Source organism: Xiphophorus maculatus, chromosome 18 (assembly GCF_002775205.1).
Source record: "Xiphophorus maculatus strain JP 163 A chromosome 18, X_maculatus-5.0-male, whole genome shotgun sequence".
Classification (NCBI taxonomy): Eukaryota; Metazoa; Chordata; class Actinopteri; order Cyprinodontiformes; family Poeciliidae; genus Xiphophorus; species Xiphophorus maculatus.
In genome coordinates, this window is record NC_036460.1 from 23310003 (window position 1) to 23335393 (window position 25391).

The 25391-nt window shown below is 38.7% G+C and overlaps 1 protein-coding gene and 1 long non-coding RNA gene across 2 annotated transcripts; one reads left to right on the top strand and one right to left on the bottom strand.

Moving 5' to 3' along the window:
* Nucleotides 1-9582: 9582 nt before the first annotated feature.
* clptm1 (CLPTM1, transmembrane protein) lies at nt 9583-24954 on the bottom strand. The gene is made up of 14 exons (XM_005804129.3): nt 24851-24954; nt 19836-19975; nt 18119-18242; nt 17630-17788; nt 17405-17522; nt 17240-17325; nt 16661-16781; nt 16320-16564; nt 15754-15847; nt 15447-15637; nt 14043-14138; nt 13251-13386; nt 12373-12540; nt 9583-10831 (listed from the first exon to the last, which is right to left on the bottom strand). The coding sequence occupies exons 1-14, from the start codon at nt 24899-24901 to the stop codon at nt 10668-10670; spliced, it is 1893 nt and encodes a 630-aa protein (XP_005804186.1). The 5' UTR covers nt 24902-24954; the 3' UTR covers nt 9583-10667.
* On the top strand, nt 15604-19662 carry LOC111612060. Its single transcript, XR_002754382.1, has 3 exons — nt 15604-15686; nt 17012-17063; nt 19582-19662. It is a non-coding gene; the product is annotated as an uncharacterized LOC111612060 (long non-coding RNA).
* Nucleotides 24955-25391: the final 437 nt, after the last annotated feature.

Genomic DNA, 25391 nt, shown 5'->3' on the forward strand with positions numbered 1-25391 from the left:
AGTGGGAATTTCTCATTTGGCTCAACAATAACCTCTCTGCACGTTTAGTAGCGTCTCCACTTCCCCCCATAAAGATGACGTGATTATCAGTGTGTTTTGACAGCTTTTTTTTTTTCCACCCAGAGTGTAGGAGGCAGTCACTGGTTTTATAGGGTTTTTTTTTTTTGCTAGCAGCAGTGACACCTGCTGGTCACAAAGAGAAAAGATGATTTAAAGGAAATGGAAAACGAAAGCAAGGTGTTTAGAGGAAGCAGTGACTCAGCAGATGCTCCCAAGCAGGATCGCTCATCCTGATGCTTTTACACAGCAGGTTTCAAAGCAAAATGCCGGTAATAAACAAGTTGCAAAATAGGCTTTTAAAGAAATACAAGCCTGGATCTTGCACAAAGAAATCAGACATGATCAGATTATGCAAGCAAGAACTGTAACCCATCATGTAAGGATCAAATTCATTTACAAGACTCATCAAAAACTTCACAAAAATGTTTACTAAACCTCCTCTGAATTTTTAGTATTATGTATACACAACACAGCCCTGAATTTCTGTCAACATCGCCTCTGTTTACACCTGCGACACCACCCATGCAGGTATAAATAAATGGCTGGCTTACATTTAAACATAGCAAGGCAGAAAATATAGATGTACATATTAGAATAATTAGGTCATTTGGGCTTTTTAATTGTGAGTTAAATGCTCCATCTCAGGTGGAATGATTATTCAACATTCAACTGCAATATTTAAAAACAAGAATTGGCTGCACAAGTTTGTTTACACTATGGATTTTGTCTAATCCATGCAGGTTCAAAATCAAACAATGCCTCTTACGCAGCACCCTGCTAACAACTCTTGTGGCCTTTAACAAGATTCGGACATAATTCTGCAGGATTTGTGATGCTTAATAAAAATGGGACGTTTCATTTTGTTTCCTGCAGACTTAACGTTTTAACATGAACATTAATGATGGCCTGCTTTTTTCATTTCAAATCTAGTTTTGATGTGTATTTTGGATCATTGCCTTGTTGCAACATCAACAGTGGACAAGTTTCCACCATGAAGCTGCTGATTGGAGCTTATTGTATGTACTTTGTACAATGCAATACTAATACTAACCACACCCTGCAGGGCGTTTTGCTGCCAGCGTAATGCTGACTGTTGTTGGGCCATTTCAAAAGTGTTGCCTCATCTTTTCCAAAAATACTTATGGAGGTAAAATAGCTCAATCTTTACTTTCAGAGCTCAAATTCATTCATAAGACTCACCATAAACCTTCCAAAAAAACTAGTATCATTTTTCCAGTGAGTGATGATTAGAATCAGATGACTGAAGCGTTGACAAAATTGTGGTTTCCAACAGGACAATGAGCCCAAACTCCACAGCTAGTTTTGGAATGGGTGGATAAAGGAGCCAGACAGATTCTTATAATAAAAAATGCCTAAAAATTACATGTACATATTGTTCCTTTATCCTTATTTTATTTCCTCTAACATTGTCAAGAAAATCCGAGCTCATCCCACTTCCCCATGCTGGAGATTTTAGTTTAACAGTAATAATAAATAAAGTTATCTTTAAAATGAATCACTCAAGTGACATCAAGGCCCAACAGTAGACTTAAGTGTCAATAAAGTTAGTTTAACAGTAATAATAAATAAAGTTATCTTTAAAATGAATCACTCAAGTGATATCTAGGCCCAACAGTAGACTTAAGTGTCAATAAAATAAATCTGGTTGTGTGTGTTGTTTTTGTCTCATGCAAACTTTGCTTTAATTTTACTTTTTTCTATCTAATCATAAGAAATCATAGTCAGTCAGAGAGAGTCATTAAACAGGAAAAGCAGGTTTCCTGGAAAAAGAGGAAGTAAGTTTCCAGCCTGCAGATTTATAAAAATAGCTGAGACTATTCTTTATTTCAAAGGTAAAGTTTTAAAGAATGAAATCTAAACATTTTTGAGTAATTGGATAAGATTCAAAGTAAAATACTTATATTAATATTGGTTTACTTGTAATAATACTTACACTTACATTTGTGGGAACAGTTACAAGAAAAACAAGTAACTGTAACTTTGGCATCAAATAATTAGAATCATGTATTATCCTTGGTTTCTTTTCAGAAAAACATCTGTAATAACTCACATTAGGATTATAATAAGTATAATTAATAAGTTATGGTTATAAAATCATAAATTAATGATAAATCAGAGAAGCTGAAGAAAATAAATGTGATATAAGTTATGGTTATAAAATTATAAATGAATGCTAAATCAGAGAAGCTAAAGAAAATAAATGTGATATAAATGTGATTTTGACATTGAACTTGAAATGGTGTAAAAGGTGTAACTGCAATTAAACATCACTGATATGTTGGAGGTAGAGAGTAGGTGAAAGGTGAAAGGCAAGGAACTAACAGGAGAGCAGAGATGATCAACGCCTTATTTAGAGAGTAGGTGAAAGGTTGTGCAGGCAATGGAGACAGGAGGTTGAGCAACCCTGAGACATTAGCACAGACATCAGGACATAATGTCTGTAAGACAGTGATGGATATGAGATCATCTGTCTAAGCAGTCAGAAACCCTATAAAAGGTGAGTGCAAAAGAGGAACCGTTCGTTGGATCCTCCGGGCAGCTTCGAGCCAAGATCGAGATGGACAAAGAACTCTGCAGCTGAAGAAGAGCCGGGGCCACGGAGCCGAAGACTGTCCGGCCATGGGGACCAACCCGTCAGCCCTACAACCTGTGGCTTCAAATCGCACTTCTCTCATCGGCTGGGTTCAGACCCCAAAGACAAAGATGAAGACAAAGGCAAAGACAAAGAAGAAGAACTGGTGCCTTCCTTCCTGCCAGCACCAAGTCCTGTGTGACCTCACCATCCATGCGGAGAGGAGGCTCATCAGACCTACAGAGATTCCTGCCTTCGCTGATCAACATCTTCCTCCTGCTGCAACACCTTCTTCATCATCAGACCTGCGGAGATCCTGGCCTTCATCGATCGGCGTCTTCCTCCTGCTGCAACACCTTCTTCATCATCAGACCTGCGGAGATCCTGGCCTTCATCGATCGGCGTCTTCCTCCTGCTGCAACACCTTCTTCATCATCAGACCTGCGGAGATCCTGGCCTTCATCGATCGGCGTCTTCCTCCTGCTGCAGCACCTTCTTCGTCGTCGTGCCAGGTCTGGGGTTCGAGGCGCCAGGCTCCGTCCGTCTCTCTCAAAGGTTCCTTTTTTAGTTTTCAGTGTCAGCAGTAGGGAAAGATAGACTAGATGATTGATTTTACTTATTTGATTATTTCTGCTACTGAATTAAGCTGTACTGACCCTTGCAAAAATGCCTTACTAATAAAATATTTAGCATAAAGAAAATCTAAAAGATGTTGTGGACATTCAGTTAATGAGTCACCTTAAAGTTCTTTGATGGTTGTAAAATAGCTGTGATGTTTGATTCTGGAGAGGAAAAAGTTTAAAATGTTTTTAAGTTGCTGGTAGCCCAAATTTAAAACGTCATCCTTGGGACTCGCCCGAGTCACTAAAACCTACCTGGTTCAATAACAAATGCAAGTTGTAAAATAAGAGAACGAGCGACCGTTAACAGGTGTGCTCTGTGAAACTAGTTGGCTGTAGGCTGCTCAGTCTGGCTAATTCACAGAGGGAAGAAGGGTGAGACACCTGGATGTAGGCCGTTAAAAATCAGGTGAATCGTTTCTCGAAACCAGCTTAAACAGAGTTTACTTCAGTTCTGGACAGGGTAAATCCCGGCAGATTTAGGAAACTCAATTAACCCGTTAGATGGAGAGCTGGTAGCACATCTCCCCTCTCAGAAGAGGAAGCAGAGAGTGAGACAGTAGAGACAGAAAGGAGGGGGGGGGTGTTGCGCAACAACAAGTGGCGCCCGAACAGGGACTCGACTAACGGAGTAGGAGGGCCCTATGCCAAGTCAGTAAAAACAGATGTGAGGATCTGAATAGCTCACTTGGTTTGTTAACTCTTAAGGAATAGAGTTAATGGTGACTGATATGGCCGTCAGTCACAACCCTTGCAGTAACTGTATGGCATACAGGTGAGGGAAAGCTTCTACTGAGGATAGATGACCGGATCCAGACAGTGAAGCTAGTAGCCAACATAGTCTAGACCCATCCCTGCTCGAGAGCGCAAAGAGAGGCTTTGGGGGATAGACAACTCGAACCGACAGAGAGACGGAGTGATGGATGATCACTTCGAGGAGGAAAATCTGGGGAAGAAACCGGAGGAAGCCGGCCGCCCAGATCGTTTGGAGAAAGAGGAGACCTCAACAGAACTGCATCAGTTTCTGCACAGCTACTGTGACTCAGACCTGAAGCAAGTGGGGAAGTTGGTTCCAAGAATGAGGAACTGAAACATCAACCCCTGACAAAGAAAAGTTGGCTCACTCTTGCTGGAGTGGATCGTGATGTCATGTTGACAAGAAAAGAAAAGACCAGCCTGCAAGCATGCACAAGAAACAGAGAAAAGTATCATCAGCTGACGATGGATGAGGAAGCACACCGCGTCCTCCACTGCAGCCATCGAGAAGACATCCGGCAACAGAGGAACAAACACCAGCAGCTGACATCATCACACAGACGCAGACATGGTTAAAGACATCCTGCTGGACCCGGAGCTTGAAATTGAGCCAGCACAACCCACCAGTAAGAAACGACCGCAAGCGACATCTGAGAAGCCAGGACAACTGGAAGGGGCAATCTACACCGATGGATCCAGAAAGGGGTCCGACCAGTCGGCATACTGGGGATTTATTCTGAAGCAAGACGGCAAAGAGAGATGCCGTCAGAAAGGAAAAGCTCCCGGTAGTGCTCAAGCCGGAGAAGTAACGGCAGTACTGGAAGGATTGCTGGAGCTGGTGAAAAGGAAAATCAAGAGTGCCAGGTTAGTAACTGACAGTTACTACTGTGCTCAGGCCCTTAGAGAGGACTTGGCCATTTGGGAAGAAAATGGTTTCGAGACTGCAAAGGGCAAGCCCGTGGCACACAAAGATTTGTGGAAGAAGAAAGCAGAACTGAGGCTCCGCCCGAAACTTGAGGTGCAGCGACAAGGCGCACACCTGAGAAGAAGCCCTATGGAGGGGCAAAGATGACGACCTTTCGTGCCACTAAGAAAGGTTGTCTCTGCCGGTGTCGAGGTGGGACAGAACACCTAAGGACAGGTGGTCCTAGAGTAGCACGGGGACCAGGTAGTACGGTGCGTGCATAAGGCCCTCGAATATGCAGGCGTGCTACACCCCCGTGAAGAACTGAGCAAGCAGGACTGCTGGATGTCCCTTCAGCCCATCCGATGCAGCTGTGTGACTTTGAGGTATGTGGTCGATACGCAGGGCACCCAGGGCAGCGGATGGAAGGTTTGTTCATCAAGAGCACAGTCCCATGGGGTTCAGTCTGCATGGATGTAGCAGAGCCAATGGGGATAACAGGAAAGAGAGGTGAGAAGTACCTCTTGGTGCTGATGGACACAGTGACAACTGCTAGAAGAGCAGGTCTTCCCCTGCAGAGGAACTCCGTTCACGTCACAGAAAGCAGGGAGGCGAAGACACTTCTCCTTTTTGCTCAGAGAAGGAAAAGGGAAGTTGCAGCTCAAAGTGTCACTGAAAACAGGGCAGAGAGTTTGGATTAAAGCTCAAGATCGGCCTGCAACTACGGTGATCAAGCTGAGATTCAACGCCCAAGATTTTGTAAAGTAAGTACTGAACTTCAACACAGTACTACTGATGAAGAAAGGGGTCCATGAGGAAGCAGTGCTCAAGCCAGTTCTTAGCTACAGCAAACCAGAACATTACGAGACGATGGCCAGAGAATCAAGCACCATGCCATCCTACAGTAGACTGGCCACTATTACAGGAAGGTTGCCGTTCAAAGAACAACTTCAAGGCTTTGGACTGGGAGGGCCGTGAAGAAATTGGATTATGCTAAAGAAGAACTCCTGTCACCACCTGATGGATTAAAATGGAAAAGGATCATGATTACGGATAAAGCGTCATGATGCTTATGCTTTTTGCTTTGCTCTGCTGAACAGCCAGAATTTTTTTTTTTTTTGTTTGAGGCCTTCTGTCTCAGCCCATCTTCCCTAAAGAACCATCCCACATCCTGAAGAACCGACAGTTCATCCAGCGAAGGTTCCTGTAGAAGAATCAGAGCGATCCAAGTTTTCTTCGACATTCATCACCTCATGGGGGAAATCAAAACTCCAAGGAGGGGGTGTCAAGAGAAGTGGAGTTTTGATGACTACACTGAGCCCTCTGTGACAACTGAGGATGAAGAATCTGCATCTTCACATCCCAGACGAACATCTTCTCTTTCCAGGGGATGAGGACGGCGAACTGCAGGAGGGTGATGGACTCCCAGCATGTGAAAGGTCTGACCTCGTGGAGGGGGTGTCAAGAAAATCCGAGCTCATCCCACTTCCCCATGCTGGAGATTTTAGTTTAACAGTAATAATAAATAAAGTTATCTTTAAAATGAATCACTCAAGTGACATCAAGGCCCAACAGTAGACTTAAGTGTCAATAAAGTTAGTTTAACAGTAATAATAAATAAAGTTATCTTTAAAATGAATCACTCAAGTGATATCTAGGCCCAACAGTAGACTTAAGTGTCAATAAAATAAATCTGGTTGTGTGTGTTGTTTTTGTCTCATGCAAACTTTGCTTTAATTTTACTTTTTTCTATCTAATCATAAGAAATCATAGTCAGTCAGAGAGAGTCATTAAACAGGAAAAGCAGGTTTCCTGGAAAAAGAGGAAGTAAGTTTCCAGCCTGCAGATTTATAAAAATAGCTGAGACTATTCTTTATTTCAAAGGTAAAGTTTTAAAGAATGAAATCTAAACATTTTTGAGTAATTGGATAAGATTCAAAGTAAAATACTTATATTAATATTGGTTTACTTGTAATAATACTTACACTTACATTTGTGGGAACAGTTACAAGAAAAACAAGTAACTGTAACTTTGGCATCAAATAATTAGAATCATGTATTATCCTTGGTTTCTTTTCAGAAAAACATCTGTAATAACTCACATTAGGATTATAATAAGTATAATTAATAAGTTATGGTTATAAAATCATAAATTAATGATAAATCAGAGAAGCTGAAGAAAATAAATGTGATATAAGTTATGGTTATAAAATTATAAATGAATGCTAAATCAGAGAAGCTAAAGAAAATAAATGTGATATAAATGTGATTTTGACATTGAACTTGAAATGGTGTAAAAGGTGTAACTGCAATTAAACATCACTGATATGTTGGAGGTAGAGAGTAGGTGAAAGGTGAAAGGCAAGGAACTAACAGGAGAGCAGAGATGATCAACGCCTTATTTAGAGAGTAGGTGAAAGGTTGTGCAGGCAATGGACATAGGAGGTTGAGCAACTCTGAGACATTAGCACAGACATCAGGAAATGTCTGTAAGACAGTGATGGATATGAGATCATCTGTCTAAGCAGTCAGAAACCCTATAAAAGGTGAGTGCAAAAGAGGAACCGTTCGTTGGATCCTCCGGGCAGCTTCGAGCCAAGATCGAGATGGACAAAGAACTCTGCAGCTGAAGAAGAGCCGGGGCCACGGAGCCGAAGACTGTCCGGCCATGGGGACCAACCCGTCAGCCCTACAACCTGTGGCTTCAAATCGCACTTCTCTCATCGGCTGGGTTCAGACCCCAAAGACAAAGATGAAGACAAAGGCAAAGACAAAGAAGAAGAACTGGTGCCTTCCTTCCTGCCAGCACCAAGTCCTGTGTGACCTCACCATCCATGCGGAGAGGAGGCTCATCAGACCTACAGAGATTCCTGCCTTCGCTGATCAACATCTTCCTCCTGCTGCAACACCTTCTTCATCATCAGACCTGCGGAGATCCTGGCCTTCATCGATCGGCGTCTTCCTCCTGCTGCAACACCTTCTTCATCATCAGACCTGCGGAGATCCTGGCCTTCATCGATCGGCGTCTTCCTCCTGCTGCAGCACCTTCTTCGTCGTCGTGCCAGGTCTGGGGTTCGAGGCGCCAGGCTCCGTCCGTCTCTCTCAAAGGTTCCTTTTTTAGTTTTCAGTGTCAGCAGTAGGGAAAGATAGACTAGATGATTGATTTTACTTATTTGATTATTTCTGCTACTGAATTAAGCTGTACTGACCCTTGCAAAAATGCCTTACTAATAAAATATTTAGCATAAAGAAAATCTAAAAGATGTTGTGGACATTCAGTTAATGAGTCACCTTAAAGTTCTTTGATGGTTGTAAAATAGCTGTGATGTTTGATTCTGGAGAGGAAAAAGTTTAAAATGTTTTTAAGTTGCTGGTAGCCCAAATTTAAAACGTCATCCTTGGGACTCGCCCGAGTCACTAAAACCTACCTGGTTCAATAACAAATGCAAGTTGTAAAATAAGAGAACGAGCGACCGTTAACAGGTGTGCTCTGTGAAACTAGTTGGCTGTAGGCTGCTCAGTCTGGCTAATTCACAGAGGGAAGAAGGGTGAGACACCTGGATGTAGGCCGTTAAAAATCAGGTGAATCGTTTCTCGAAACCAGCTTAAACAGAGTTTACTTCAGTTCTGGACAGGGTAAATCCCGGCAGATTTAGGAAACTCAATTAACCCGTTAGATGGAGAGCTGGTAGCACATCTCCCCTCTCAGAAGAGGAAGCAGAGAGTGAGACAGTAGAGACAGAAAGGAGGGGGGGGGTGTTGCGCAACAACAACATTTATACACATACTTTGTCTATATGCTGAGCTTGGAACCAAAGTCAAATTAGTTTTTGATGCAATTTAGGCCGTCACAGCTGATTTTTGTGAAACCAACCAGTTTACTCAAACGCTACCAGCTCTGCCAAGGAAAATGGGTCAAACACTGAGCTAGAAATATGCTGGAAGCTTGGTGATGGCTACAGTCAAGAGACAGCCGGCAAAGGTTCAACTCACCAACTAGTAGTGGGAGTGAATGTGCACATGCCAATCTTTAAAGAAAATTCACTTCAGAAACAAATGTCAAACTTTAAACCCAATTATTAATTAAAAGTTATAAAGCATAAGGTGACTGTAAACACTTAAATGTGCACAGTCACTGCAACTGTCTATATGACGACAGTGGAGCTCATGAAGAAGCAAACTGAATGTTTTTTTTAACAATATGTACAACATTTTAGGCATTTATCTGAAGTGAAACTATAAAATATTTGATAATTTTGTTGTGATTGCTCAACCTATGTCAAGACCTACTAGCTTAAATTTTATATCAGTTTCAATTTTCCAAACTGATGGGTCAGTATAAATACAGCCGATTTTTCTAAACATTTAATATTTTATTTGCAAACAGAATGTCTATTAGCCGTCATCTTTAGGCTGCAGGAAACTGAATGCTGGTTACTGTCGTTCTGCAGACATACCAGAACCATAAGGGATGACAATTTAGAGAAGAGGATTAAAAACTGGCTCATAATGTGGATGTATTTAAAATACACAAATTATATTTCCCTCAATATCATTAGAAACTAATAAAAGGCAGTTGCATGCAAGAAAAAAAAAAAGGTCTTAAACACAAAATTTGAAGTAAAATCTGAAAAACAAAGCGTTGCATAGACATTTCAAATCACTTAAGTCTTTACTATAAACATGGATGCTCAAAAATTTAATATGCACCAACATGGAACCCTTCTCTTTTGATTTACAGAGCTTAAAAAAAAAAAAAGAGAGACACTGTAATTCTGTTAGAAAGCATCTGACGTTTCCTGGTTTCCTGGCTGCTGTGGTGATTTGGTGAAGGTTAATGAAAAAAAAAAAATCAGACATCAGGCTGATGGGACACATAAAAATCAGGCTTCCAACTCATTGGTTTCTGAATATTTTGGACATTAATTATTAACATAAGTCTGTACAGTTTAAAGGAGATACAAAAGAATGTTACAGTGACTGCAAAACAAGATTAAGTCATCAATATTATCAATATTTTATATTAATACCAACAAGGCTGTTATTTTTTTTCCTCTGCGTTCAAGTCTAGAACATTAACCATTTTTAAAATTGAGTGTAGTAGTCATTGTCTGGCGGGCAGCGCGCCCCGCGGGGTCGTCCGTCGTGTCTCCAGTCACCACGTCTCGTCCTCCAGTGTGGCTCAGGACTTTCCCAGTTTCCTCCAGGACTACACGCAAGTTTCTAGGCAAACCCGAAACACGGTGCTCACATGGAATGAAAAGAAGAAAAAAAGAATTCACAAGGAATCGACACAAAGAAAAGTTGCACTTGGCCTCTTTCTTCCCTGTTTAAAAAGTAAAATGGAGGAAAAACTGGCAACTGTTCCCCTTCCAACATCTAGCCGAACACATCGTCACCCTCCGGAAAGAAATCTTACAGAATACAGTACGTCACGTTTTGTATTACTTCACTTGAACTGCAAAACGAGAGGGCAGGGAAGGGTGGTGGAACAGAAATAAGAATTTACCAAGTCTACACTGAATAGGACTCTCTGCGGATCCACAAAGAGATCAGAGGGAACAGTTAAACTGCAACTTTTTTGTTTGTTTCTTTCTTTTTTTTTTTTCTTTTTTTTTCTGTAGCGGCGTCCATTAAACGGCTAAACGATCACTTCGCTCCCTGCACTAACTTCCACAAGTCCTCTTCGCCCCGGCGGTCGGAGCCACGGGAGAAGATAAGTGCGGGGTCGTGTTTAATCGTTCTTTTTCTCCCCCTCTGGTTTGTCTGTGACAGCGGGCGTGGTCTCTGCGGTGTTGTTCTGGGAGTGGTCCACTCCGCTGGTGCCGAATTCATTCACTCTGTTGGGATCGACCCGGTAGATCCAGCGCTGGTAAAGGTAGATGAAGAACACCACGTCTGCAGGAGAGGAGTCAGAAGTTGGATGTGTCAGTGAATCAGTGCGGCTCAAAATTGGCAACACATTTCGGGAAGAAAAAACAAAACAAAAAAAATTTAACATAATACAACAAATAGTTGGAGTTTAGTTTTGAGGCTTTTCTGTTCTCATAAGTATAACCTTTAATATCCAAACTACCAAATAACTACCAAGTATTCATGCTCCATAAAAAGTTTTCCAAATTGTCACAACCTACAACCTAAACTGCAGTGGAGAATCTGCCAACAGAGCAACTATTAGTTGGACACGCCAAATATTTGAACTTTGAAAGTGGCAAGAAAAAAAATGTTAACAAAAAAATAAGCATAAGAAGTTAAGTTTGCCACCATGTGCCTTTTGTACAAAATGGTCACTGCAGTGGACAGCTGTCTAAAAGCCTCTTTCTTGTGCTTCTTGTGGATTTTTATGTTACAAATGCACACAGACCACTGAAGTGGACACCAGTGCATCATACAATACACCATCAACTACTGGCCATCCACTGCAAGGGCAAGAACATTTTTGTTAAATCCAATATGGCAGACAAACAAAAAAGCATACTGACCAACCCAGGCCCTTCTTCAATTGTAGATGACTCTTTCAGGTAAATATATATATATATATATATATATATATATATATATATATATATATATATATATATATATATGTATTCCTTGGTTGTGATTATTTTGTTTTGTTATAACCAAATAACACAACCAAAATAAAGTCGCAGCCATTCTCAACAAAATGTGATTGACCATAAAGTATTGTGAACATATTTGATAGGGATTCTTCAACTTAATGACAAACAGCTATAAATAGTTGTTCAAAGAAATTCAGATGTTTATTTTCTATTTTTCTTTTTCTGTGAACCTTCCTTAGTTTTAATCTGAGAATTAAAATGTTTAGAAACATGTAAAACAAAATATATTTAAAATTACAATAAGCAAAATTCAAAATATTTAAATCCAAAAAACAATGCCCAAAAATACATCTGATTTTTAACATAAGGGCTGAATCAAGAATGCTTTCTTCAAAATTAAAAGAAAACAGCTTATAAGTAGCTACAATTAATTGCCACAAGGTGGAGTTGGAGGATTAACTACAGTAAAAGTTGAGACAGACATCTCAGCATTCTTGTAATCTGGACAGCAGGTCTGAATCATCGCTAAACTCCTTGAGCAAATATTTGCGAGCTCCATTTTTGGTTGATATTAAACAAAAGAATTTGAGCAAATCTTCCTCCAAACAAACAAAAAGCCTCTGGATTTACTGCCTCTAGTGTAAAAATCTAAAATGCATCAAACAAAAACAGCACGCTTCATGTTCAAGTCACATAACCCTCTCTGATTAACATAATTATCAGCTGGTGTAGATTATCAGTTAAATATTTTAGTAGAAGGCAACTGGACTTCTCTTGTTTCATGTTATTTCATCTCTCATTTGCCTTCAAGAAACAAGAGAAGTCCAGTTGTCTTCTTCTCAAGCACTTGGGAATTTGCATCAACAAAGGATTTACCGTCTCTAAGGCATCCTATCCTGTACATCATGGGCATCTTGATCACAAAGGCAAACAGGTCATCAATAAAGGTATTGAGAGCCTTGTAGGTGAGCATCCTCCACGGGAGGTGAGCTACAGACTTCATTTTGTAGTTGATGAATAGCTGCGGTGTCATTGTAATGAAACCTAAAAAGACCAAAGCAGAGATAGAAAGCAGCTGGTTATACAATCAACTCAGTAAAGCAAGCAGGCAACTTGCCAGAGTGCAATTCGATGTCTAAAAATACACAAAGCCTTAACAGAGACTACAGGGAATATAGATGTGCAACTATGATGCAAGTATAAAAACCAGCAGGTGTGTTTGCAACCAGGTACAGTTTAAGGGATGCAGCAAACCTGACAAAACATCCCATAAAACAATATAAGCACGCACAGGAATTTTAGTATATGCACAATAAGATCACCAGCAGATAAAGAAGCACTAAACATTTAGTAACAAAATAATAATCTTTTTGGGAAAATCTGTAACACAAAGATACAAAAAGGCAAATTTATAACAGCTTTCAACGTTTTGCTGTTGTAATCTGAATCAATCAGCATAAAACTTTCAATCCAAGAGCTTATCCTGTTGATATTTCACATTTTACTGTATAAAAGAAAGTAAATGCAGGTATTGTTTTTTGGGGGGATTTCCACTATTTCCATTTTTTTAAAAAAAGAAAAAAAAAGCCTTGATTCGACAGGTGGAACATTTCAAGCCTAAATTACTCTAAATCTAGATTTGTTTTTATTTACATGGTCAGAGCTGAGATTATTGTAAATGTTCCATGCAGCAGAGAGCAAGCAGCAGAAAAAAAACATGTAATAAAGGGCATGAAACCATCAAATAAACTTACCAAAGGTTAACAAGAAGCCATAAAGCATGCTGAGTACCCAGGAGTACCAGCCTTTGTGCTCTACGTACAATAAACTGTAGACGGCGTAGCAGCCGAACAGAGGATAGAGCAGCCATGACAAGTACCTGAAGGCCATCTGTTAACACAACACAGAACGGAGGTCAACACAACTTTGTGCTACTTACATACACTGATGTTCATTGATGTTTTAGTGAAATACAATTCAATAAAAAAAATCTCAGACACCCTTAGAAGACCCGTTCAGGTCATTCATCAGGCATCAACATTCAGGGTTGCCAAAAGGAAACAACACTGCTGACTGATTCAACTTCATCAGCCCAGGTCAATTCAATTTAAAAAGTGAAACTCCTTTTAACGTTTGTTAACGATGATTATTATTTCTGTTACTTGGGCAACATTTTCCTTCCACTTAACTTTTCAAAAAATATGCTTTGACACAACACACTGAATATAGCCAACCTTCTTTAGCAATAGCCATTTTAAGCTTTCTGTCCCAGGTCCTTACTTGGAGAAGGCATCACTGACTATTTGCAAGACGACGCTGGTCAGCAATACCAACGTTCATAACGGGCCGTAGCGTCACATTTCTACCAGAGATCCCCTTCACTTAAATTTGGTTTTAATAATATTCCAGCTTTATTCTTATTTTTTTAACTATAAAAAATGTATCAAAGTATTTACTTCATCTTTACACAAGTTTCCCTTTTTAAATTGAATTTACTGGAATAAACATGACTAGAGTGCTGCATCTTGAACATCATGCATACTTACGTCATCATAGATTTTGGTTGAAGATTCCACATATGTTGATTTATCTTTGAATACCAATCTTGGAAGAATCCCTGCGATTTTGTTCTCTCGATCCAACTAGAGGGAGCAAAAAATAACAATCAGAACAGAAATTCACATAAATGTGGTAAAAAAAATTAAATAATGAGCCCAACCCCTACAATTTGCCCCTAGTGTCCTTTTTGAGGTTTTTATTTTCCAAAAGTCTTTTTTTTTCTCAATTTTTTATTATTATTATTTTTAATCTGTATGTCAGAAGGCCTGCTTGTACCCCCCAGCAATAATATTTAGCTAAATATAATAATTTAGCAAAATAAACTAGTCTGGCAGCCTTCAGTCTAATAATGACTCTCAGAGCCTCCATGTTGTTCAGGGATCTGTCCCTCTAATGATCAAATTATGGGCAAGAATATTTTTCATACACTGGTTTGTGAATAAAAACGTAGGTCTGATGTTGACGTTAGAAGAACTGTTTCTATTTATATTTTCATAATTGTCCTCGCTATAGCCGGACAAAACCCGCCTCGCCCCTAAACACAGAAATGCTTCGGCTGCAGAGAAAACTTCTGACTGTAACTTAATCATCCTGCTAAATGTCCGGTTCGCTACAGGCAGTCTGACGTCAAGTCAAGATGATTCTTTAAACTTTTACAAAGTAAACTTTCTAATTAAATCCTAAATGTAAAAAATCATTTTTCTCAGCTGAATGCACTAAATAAAATGTAATAACATTGTCATTCTCTATAAATGATGCTACAGGTTTAGATCTATGGTCTGTGGTACAATTAAACCATTTCTAGGGGCCCCTGAATGTCTGGAGGGCCCCTACCAGCAGCTACTGAGTTTTCTGAGATCACGATAACAAATTTTGCCAGACAATAAATTGTCAAGGAACTTTTTGCGATAAACGATAATATTGTTGTTTTGAGACAATTTTCAATATAATGGTAATAATAGAAGAAGAATATAAAAACACTTCCTTCAAAGATCAATAAACTTTAAATTCTGATCAACATTTAAACGTTGGAACTGGAAGACATTTTAAATATCCAAAATAAATGAACAAAACGACAGAAATAACAAATAAAATTAATTTTGAGCTCCCTGTAGACAAAATTGTCTTTCAAAAAAGGGATAGATGAGACCAGAGCACCAGACTGAAGACCCGTTTTAGTAGAAAGAGAGAAAAATGATAAGTCAAGCAAATGAAAATTATTGAGTTTGTTCTAGTTTATCATGCAATTAATTGATTTATTGTTTATTGTGACAGGCCTAGTAATATATACACATTTAATTTGGTTCTGACTTAATTTCTTCCCTAAAATATAGAAACTTTCCCTGATTTTACAGCAAAATGCACACATTGGTTAGTGTTTATTTACTTACCCTGACATCCATAACCTTGGTGATTTTCCACAGGTCAATTAGAAGACCGATGAAGACGCTGACTTGCACCACAAAGTTGGTTTCGTTGTCCAAAATGTACAGCAACACAACAAGAGACTGAAACACCCCAAATATGATGGAGCGCACAGACAGTCCTTCAAGAGATTGTCTGCTGTTCCAAAACTGGATATCTAATGGGAAGGAAAGAAAAGAAGCAGAGGATGATGAGGTGAAGCTCAGGTGGGAAACCACACTAAAACACATTTTATTTTTGATGAAAAATAAGAAGAAATATCTGCCTACTCACCATTCTTAAAAGCAAGGAACTCAAAGATGCTGTGTACAATAGACACCACAATGGTGAGTCCCAGCAGGTACGGATTGGTTTCCAAAAGGGCAACCTATACAAGGAAAAACAACATTTTAATGTTAAAGCATACAAGTTAAAATGTTTTTCTCAAAAAAATTATTCACAGGGTTTATTTTACTAAGATAATAAAATCACACTAAGACTAAGGAAGAGCCAAATCAGATCAAATTCTGAATAATTTTTAACAAACTGAAATATTCTTTAATACAGAAAGCAATAAAAAATATCTACTAATGTACAAATACAGCAAACCTTACTGAAACTCCTTTTTTAAATATTGTGAATACAAATTTATTCATCTTCTTTTTACCATCCTTCTTGTAATTTGAAAATATTCCTGCTCTTACTCTCATCTTTATTAAAACAATGTTCACTATTATTTAGAACCTTGTTTCTTCTCTGATGTAACGTGTTAACAGTAAATTAATAGATTACACTACTACAACCAAAAACAGGACAACTAACATGACATCACATTATTGTATTTAGCTGTGGGCGCTCACCTTGACGGAGTCTTGGTCTTCGTCAGATTGCTCGTACGTGTCCTCAGGTAGGAAGTTCCATGGCGAGCGAGCGTTTTGGGCAGCGTAGAGCTGCCAGCGCCACAGGGACAGCGGGCAGTAGGTGAGCCTCAGCGGGAGTTTGGTCAGCGTCTCATTGATGGGATAGTAGTCCTTCTGCAGGTTCCAGTAGTCATTGAAGTAAACTATGGGGTAGTAGTCGCCACTTACTGCGTCGAACTTAACATCTGGAATCAGACACAGAACAACGGGAATACCAGATGTAAAACCAAGCTAGAAATTCAGTTACAACTGAAACATTAAAAACAGGAGGTGAAACTCACATTGGTCTAGAGGGGGTGGGACAGAGCCTTTCACCCAGGCTGTGTGATCATCCACCATGTTAATGGTCAGGTTGGGGTGCCAGTGGGAGATAATCTCCACTGGACCGTGGCTCTCTGCCCGCTGTGAGGAAATATAGTTGAGACATTTCAGAGCAGCAACAGCCAACAACAAAAAATAGAAAAGCTACTTAAGAAAAACAGACTAAAATTTAAATAAATTATCTTTTACTTGGGTTATCCAGTTTGTAGAACAAATGTGTTGATGCTCTTATGCTCATTTCATTTAGATCAGAAAATATTTCTGGTGACTAAATTCTTTGGTCTCTTTTCTCTGTGTTCAACCTTTCCCAGGAATCTTTGCTACATTACATGTGATATGAAGCTATTAGACCAATTGGTACAGGTAAGCTCTGTTACAAATAAAAAAAAAAATTGGTTCTGTTAAATGTATCAAATTTTATTTTGAAAATATTTTCCCCTTCTTTTGCCCCCTGTTGAAATGGGGATGTTATATCTGACAAAAATGCAGGGGTTGGACAACATTTTAGCCTTAACTGTGATTTTTTTGTGTGCGTTCACCTTAATCATCTCAGGATCTGCTTCCGTCTCTCCTGTGAGCAGATTCTTAGTTTTCAGAAACTTTCTTCTTTTGAATTTATTGAGCACTGAAAAAAAACAAAGCAGTGATCAGTGGTTATTTAATTGCTATAAAAAAAAACCTGTTTGCGTATTCCTGGTCCTTACTTCTTGTTGAATGAACTGTTGCCAGTCTGCGGTACTGCCCCTTGCGTTTCGGGTCAGGGTGGAATCCACTTTTAGTGAAATAGACATGAATGTACAGGGAGCCGTTCTGATGAACGTTCTGCAATCAAGCACCAAACGGGAAGACATTAAGAGTAGCAGACACAAATTTATCAACTCACTCTTCCACTGTAAAACCCCCTCCCTCCCAGTCTCAGAAACCCCTACCTCTGAGATGTCTAACTCTTTATATTGCTGGGAGCAGCCATCTCCGCTCTCCCCTGTGGCCCAGTCTCCGTAGACCAGGTCCCTGTGGAACCAGAAAAGGGCATCTGTGTTGTTGAAGTCAGTGAACACCTCCTCCTGGGACACGTAGACATACAGGTCCTGCAGGCACAGTGAGAAAAAAAAAAGGTGTTTATCTTATTACAGCATCAGGAGAGATGCAGCCAGGTAGGCTGAGAGCATGCTAACACTCGGCCACATTGAGATTACATTAGGGATCCCAACATGAGGGCTGTTTAGGAATGAAGAATACTTTATTCTTTTTATATGTATAGTGCCTTGAAAAAATATTAATGCCTACTAAATTTAAACTCAAATTTTGTCAAAGATATTTCAAACAACTTTTAAAAAACACTACATATTATATATATAGATAGATCTTTAATGCACATAAATGAGAAAACTGGAAGACAAAGAGGAAAAGTGCTGTACCATGAGGGTGTCTTTAGGGAAGAGGTTCCTGCTGGGTACTCTGGGGGCCCCTGCTGGTGTGTTGGGGTCAGGAGTGGACGGCCCTCTGCGGAACCAACTGCTGATTGCCCAAATTATGAAGATTCTGGAGAAACAAGCGACACCAAATCAGTAAAATGTTGATTTAGCCAACATACAGTTGAAGGTAAAAATGGTAGAGAAGATAAAATCGGGTCAAATGTAATTTTTATTTCACTGTGGTACTTGGATTAAAATCGGAATTTGATTTCATGTTGAAACTTTAAAGTTTTTTATTTGGTGGAAAGGGGAATATATGCTAACAGGATGACTCCACTTAAGTGACTGATAATTAAAATTCTAAAATGTTTCGCTTAGTCACTATCCACTAGTTGGAGCTTAAGTAGTAATATATTTTATCTGGATGTAAACATCATTAAGTCGTGTGTATAAGAGCCACTGCCTTTGCTGAATTTCACATGCAACTAAAACCTAAAAACAGATTAAAAAAATAAAAAGCCTTCAGTGTCCCATCTTGTAGATTTAAAACACACAAAAAACAGAACACCACAGAGTAAAAAGATCACTAATTACATTGTGATGGCTGCAGTTACAGCCACACAAATGTGGTAATATTCACTCTCACCACACGCAATAAGTTCATTTCACTTATATTTGGATTTCTTTAAGTTTAGGATTTAATTTACAGAATAACTGGTTTTGTTTAGAAAGCAACACATCACAGTGTATTCTAGAATAAGTGCGCACATTTTAGTTTACATTGTTGTTTTGCTTGATTTAATCTTTGTTTTGTTTCTGAGTTTAAGTGCTGGCTGCCCAATCCTTAGGAGAGCAGAGAGGTGGAGAAGGGGTGGAGCAAGCCAGCTGAGACTGCAAATTGGTTCACACCATTACTCATCATCCAGAGGGGGGGAATGGGATTTGCTATGTTAGTTTCAGTTAGGTTTCTGTGTATTTCCCCCTTTGTGTTTTGTATGTGGCCTGATCAGCCAGTATTTAAGTCCCCTTTTGTCTCTGTTTGGGAGGTCTGTTTTTTTGAGTTAGTCTGAGTTGATGTCTGTTACTTTGACCTCTTTTATAGGCCCAAATTTTGTCATTTTTTCTATTATTTACCCAAGTTTTGTTTTGGGTTAAATAAAACAATTATTTTTGACTTTGAACCGGTGCCTGGCTGTTCCTTAACTGCTCAGTCCATCACATACATCAATGAAGGAACAGGATGTTCTGCTTTATTAAAATGATATCGCTTTTTAACTGCAGTAACCAAATGAAGATGACATTTGTGTCAATTAGAAAAGAAGAAGAAGCTGAAGAAGCAGCTGTGTCAGGACAACAAAAATGACATTGGAATATAATAAAGTTTCTATTTCAGGACTGGATCTTTTTCAACCATTAAAAAATTATTCTCTTTTTTTGTCCTCTTCTTTATGCTTCAATTTGCACAGAAAAGATGATGAGTCAGAGAAGAGAAGCAGAAAGACCTACTGCACAGTCTACACACAGATCTGGAGCACAGTGAACTAAGTGACCTGCAGCCCATTATTTTGCTTTATTGTATCCTTCAATAAAACAGTGACTCCATTATGATTCTAATAGAATACATAACATTTTATTAATTATTACAATGACACGCTAGTCCTTTATCTGCCAGCTGGTGAAGTGAGTTACTCAGTCTCAATTAAAGGTAAGTAAAGTTCACCTAAAGAGGACGCCTTTGATGACCTGCCAGGCATTAGGTGCTTGTTGCTGCTGCTGCTGTTGCTGCTGAGGATCCTGGGCATTTTCAGCTGTTTGCACAGCCTGACCGTCTGTTGTTGCAGCGGTTCCATTGCTGTTCACCTACAAATACAAACATGAAAAAGATGCAATTGTGGCCAAATAGAAGGTTCATTGGTGATGCAGCAGTGGATAATGCCACGATGTTCAGATCAGTCTCAGTGGAAACCAGTGTGTAAATAAGTATTGCTGAAACAGAACTTTGTTCTGCTCAACAAATGAAGTGAGAATAGTATTAGTTATTACAAACATTTTTATGCAACTTTAAATAATCACATACTCCCTAATCCATCTTGTAATTTTCAACTAATAAAAAAAAACTACAAAAACAAACAGACATAAAGAAGGGAAAAAGGGAAATAAAAAAAGTCTTGCAATAGATATATTCCTCCATACTTTTCTCCCCTCCCGCCAATTCTAATGCAAACCTGGAAAATACCTAAACACAAAATATCACACTTTACATTTTTTTAAGATTGTGCAGAAACTGTCCCTGCAACTGTGGTCAAATCTAGATAGAATCTAGATAAGGACAAGATGCATGGATGCATGATGGGAAAATGTCTCTTTGAAAACATGTATGGTAGGTTTTTCTACACATTTACAGCTTTATTTAGCAGCCAGAAACCTGATCCAAGTTAAAATGTATACCCTCTAATTGACCCGACAAGAATACAAATCATTTTGATGTATAATAAATGATCTTTTTAATTTATGAGGCAATAACAAAGTAAGATTGTTTTCTTTGACGAAACACATAAATGGTGAAAGAAACGGAGTTCATAATACTCTACCAAAAGAAATGATAAAGCCTTAGAAGTAGAGGCCGAAGGTAAATGCCCTCCATCTCATTTTCATTTGAAGGTTTTAGTCTCTGTAAATGATCGCTTGGATCAGTAAAAGCAGATATTAGTGGTCACTTTACCCCAAGCTGAAGCATGCCAATGTAACCCCCCACTCCCCTCTGGCAAGGCCACAGTCTATTCAAGTGTCACAATAGACAAGCACATGGCAAGTCATGAGACTCATTCACTATCCATCTAACCATCTAATCTGCTCTGTTGTTAGAAACACAAGGGGGAGCACTGGTTGGACTTTTAAAACAGACAGAGCAAAGCTAAAAGTGTCATCAGTTTCAACAGGTTATGTAGCTTTCAAAGACAGCAAGGGAATGAGAAGATCTGTAGCCTTCAACTGGCATTCAACATAATAAACCTCACTGTTGAAGGCTATGAAGTGGACAAAAATAGGGCTTTTCATCCTCCTGCTATGCAAAAATAAAACAAAGCTAATAATCCGGGACATAAACTTCTGTTTCCTGGATGGAACAAATGTATAGAAAACCCAAATATACACTCAGCAATAGAAAAAGGTTCTCTCTCCACCTTAAGATAATAATTTACACCAGCTGAACAAAGTTTAATCATTCACCAGGTTGTCCAGCTAAATGATTCACACTAGTTTTACCCCTCTATCTGGGATTAGAGACAACCCCCCGTCAAATACAAGTTTTTAAAAAAGTTGAGTTTATTTGTAATGATTAGGACACTTTGTGACAATAATAAAAGTAAAATAGAGTTTGGAAAGCTTTGTTTTTGTGTCACAAGCCTGATTCACCCAAGCTTTCCATAGTTACATTCAGATGTAATGCAAGAGAAATCTACCCTTGACTGATGCGCTGAGATCATTGGTGTTACAGAATAGAGCAGGCCATACACTTATGATTAAATCTGGCCAGGTGTCATCGACTGGCGCCCCTCTCAGAACGCCGTCTCAGAAACTTCTCCAGATTAGCAATGGGACATTTGGACAGCTGGGAAACTGCTCGCTCTGTAATTTATTGTAAATTTATCTTTGCGCAGCATTTGCATTGCCAAAGAGACACTTAAACGCATTGTTCCGTACGGGAACATGGAAACCAAAGCAAACCATCTTTCTTTCTGGCAGACAAAATCCTGGAGGGCTGTAAAATTTATTATTCAAATGCATGAAGTACATTCACAAAATTCCTGAAGACACTATCTAGATTCCCAAACACGGATAAGTCTTGTTTTTAGTGGCAACTATGTTCTAACTCAAAGAACTTTGATTAATTTAGAAAATTAAGGAATTCCTTTGAAGCTGATGCAAACATTGGACACTAACATTTGATCAAATTAAAATACATGATACAAAAATGCTGCAAATATGTTTGTAAAATAAATCTAAAACAACAACATACAAGTTTTAGATTTACAACTACCTAACATATGATAATCCACATTCTTGGCCTCTTGTTGCCACTCACTGCTGCTTCATCTCTTATCCAGTTTCATCTGTTTGTGAAATACGATGCTTTGAATTTTGATGGGCATCAGACTGAAGCGCACAGAAGAGAAGTGGTTTAAAGTGATGAGTCACAGTGACCTTTAGTAACATGTTATGATGACTAATGTTCAGAAAATAACTGTCTTTTTGCAACACTACACTTAATTAGAGGGAACAAATATAAGATCGTGGGCCTTTTCTACCAGCTAGATAACGCATGAGTTTGTCAAGCAAATATATTCTGGTTATTTAGTCACCTTTGAATATTTTTTGTACTTTAGTGTCTCTTTTTCCATTTCCTTTGGTTCCTTCCATTTCATTTAGATCAATCTCTGCCTAGTTAGGTACATTTCAGTTCTCCATATTACTATTTTACTTTCAATGGGAAAGTTGTATCTTCACTGTTCTAGTTCTTCACCCAAGTTGTTTTCAGTTCTGTTAAGTGCATTAAGAAATCTCTCTACAAATACTGCAACTTTTATGCCACTAATGCTGATACACACCATGTTAGGACCTCAGACTTTTAGTGGAATAAATGTCCACTTGATTGTTCCTCCAAGTATTTATTATAAACATGCAAAACAAACAATAGAAGAAAAAAAAAGATTGGCCATTTTCCTGCTTTTAAGGTCTTATTCATTTTAAGTTTTATTTAATACAATAAGAAGTTTATTTTGGAAATTTATTTTATAATTTAAAACAAAATAGTAAAGTCCTATACAATATATATAAATTATGATAAAAGGTCTGCATTTACTAGTTAGCTATGTTCACTGAATGCACTAACCATAAACAAAAAACATACCCATCTTTTAAATAAAAATATACAGCTGTGACTTTCTATCGTTCTGCTTGCTTGAGCAATTTGATCTTACAAATTTACATTTTTTTAAGAAATGGAACTACATACTCATCTACGACGCTCAAAGTTTTAAATGACGTGGTATGTGGTGGTCTAATATCTTTATTTATGTGATCCACTCACCATAAACACATCTGGTCAGATGGCCAGATTGTCCAAATTAAATCATAGAGCTTTTGTGGTTACCATTGTTGAGTTTCAATCACTTGATTAACAATTAATGGCTGTGCTATCACCTTAAAAACAGACTTTTATTAGCTATTGTGAGAAGCAGTTTTTAAACATTTTTTTAAAACACATACACAAAATACTCCAAATACATATTTTTTTCCCCATTGCTGTTAGTGATCTACGTAGACAGGACTAATTGTTAAAATTTTGATCCAACAAATCCAAGTTCAATATTGTTCAAAAGGAATAGGAATTATTAAATAAACCAGTCTGTATGAAGCTTTCAAATTCCTATATACAACAAAGGATTCCATCAAGATTTGGAAACAGTTTATGTCTCAGTTTGAGAATTTCACTATATAATTTATTTTGAGAAAGATCACAAGCTTCATGTTTTTGGTTTTATGGTAGATGACATTTTAAAATGGTGAAAAATATATTCTACACTAACAAACATGGCCCTTTGGCTAATGACAGGACTATTATAAATTTAATTAACTAACATTTACTCCAACTGCTGGAAGGTAAAACATTCAATGATGATTGTTCCTAGTAGGTTTCATGGCAATATGATAAAAAAAAAAATTAATTCAGCGTTTTGTGACCTTGGGACAAAGTAAGCTGAGGAACATAAATGACCTCAAAGTTAAGCTTTTAAAAAAACAAAACCTACACATCTGATCTGATTTTTATTTAAAATTAATTTTAGTGCTTTTTCAGAGTAAATAGTTTGAGTTACAACTATTCAAAATAGTAATAGTATAACTTATTTCGGGCTCTTTTCCCCCCAGGAATGAAGCTGATCCACGGTAGTTTAGATGCCAATAAAAAGGACTGAAACTGTCCTTGGGTGAAGGTTTCACAAGCCATAATGGTCTAATACAAAATGTATATCTTTTGAAGGACAGATCGGTTCATATTTGAAAAGTGTGGTTCGATTATTTGAGACAGAGCTTTTTAAAGCTGTCCTGGAGCCAAAAATTGTCGAATTGAAGCCAATTCATTATGCTTACTTTTCCATTCTGTAAAGAGACTGCGTAGGAACCTTGTTCGGCAGTTCTTGGCTAAGCTACATCTGGTCCCCCCCCCGACCAATCTGAAGAGGCAGCATTTCTGTCATTTGAACGGTCACCACTGACACCGAGGAGGAAAATAGCATGTGAAAGGGTTTAACTTAAAAGTTGAAAAGAGTGGGAACACACTGGCCCAGTTAATCAAGCCATGCTGCGCTGACCAGGTTCAGGCCTTGTGATAGCTAACTGTCACGCTGCGGTTGTCAGCTGGTTAAAACACATTCAACTCAACATATAGTCGGGATTATTTTAAGGTTCGCCCTCGGGTACATTTCCCACTGTCAACACTTCCTTCGCTCCGTGTCTCGACACGTCAACAGTCCCGGTTTCACGACACACCGTGAGCGGCGACGGGAGGTCGTTTTAAAACCAACCGGCACTGACAACGTCACTGAGGCTCACGCAGCAACGGTTGACACGGTTAAATGTTAGGACGAGCAAACGCTACGTTGAACCCGTCAAACCGACTCCAACTCTCCGAACGTGGCGAGTAAAAACCCTCTGTAAGGCTGTCATTCATTTTACCTCTCCGTTGCTGACTGTAGGTTTAGTTGACTCGCTCCCCTGCGTCGCCATCTTTCCTCGTCTCTATCGCGCAAACAACACACTTGCTGGCTGGGAAACTGCGCTTAGTCTCGCGATACGGCCGCTGTGCCGTCATCGGAGTGACGTACGCTTCTTGTGAGAGTTCCTTCAACGCCTTCTCGTAATGCTAAAACATCGAGTTGCGAAAAGTCACTTAACATAGAAATAAAAATAACAGTATTTCATAATGTTTAACACATGTGGGTCATTCATTTTCTGGTAACTTAACGTTATAATCGAAATAAATTATAAGCAAGTGGTTATTTGATATTTCAGAACAAAATGTTTTATTGATAGGGAAAGATTTTTAAAATTGAACGGGATAATAAAGGTCATCATGCCATAGCTTAATAATCAGATTAAGAGCCATACTTTATTTTTCCGAGACATTGGACTTGCTGGTGTCCTTTGAATCTTATCCCACAGGAAACTCACATACGTTTGAGCCTAAATATGCAAAATGACGGCCAAAGATTATCTT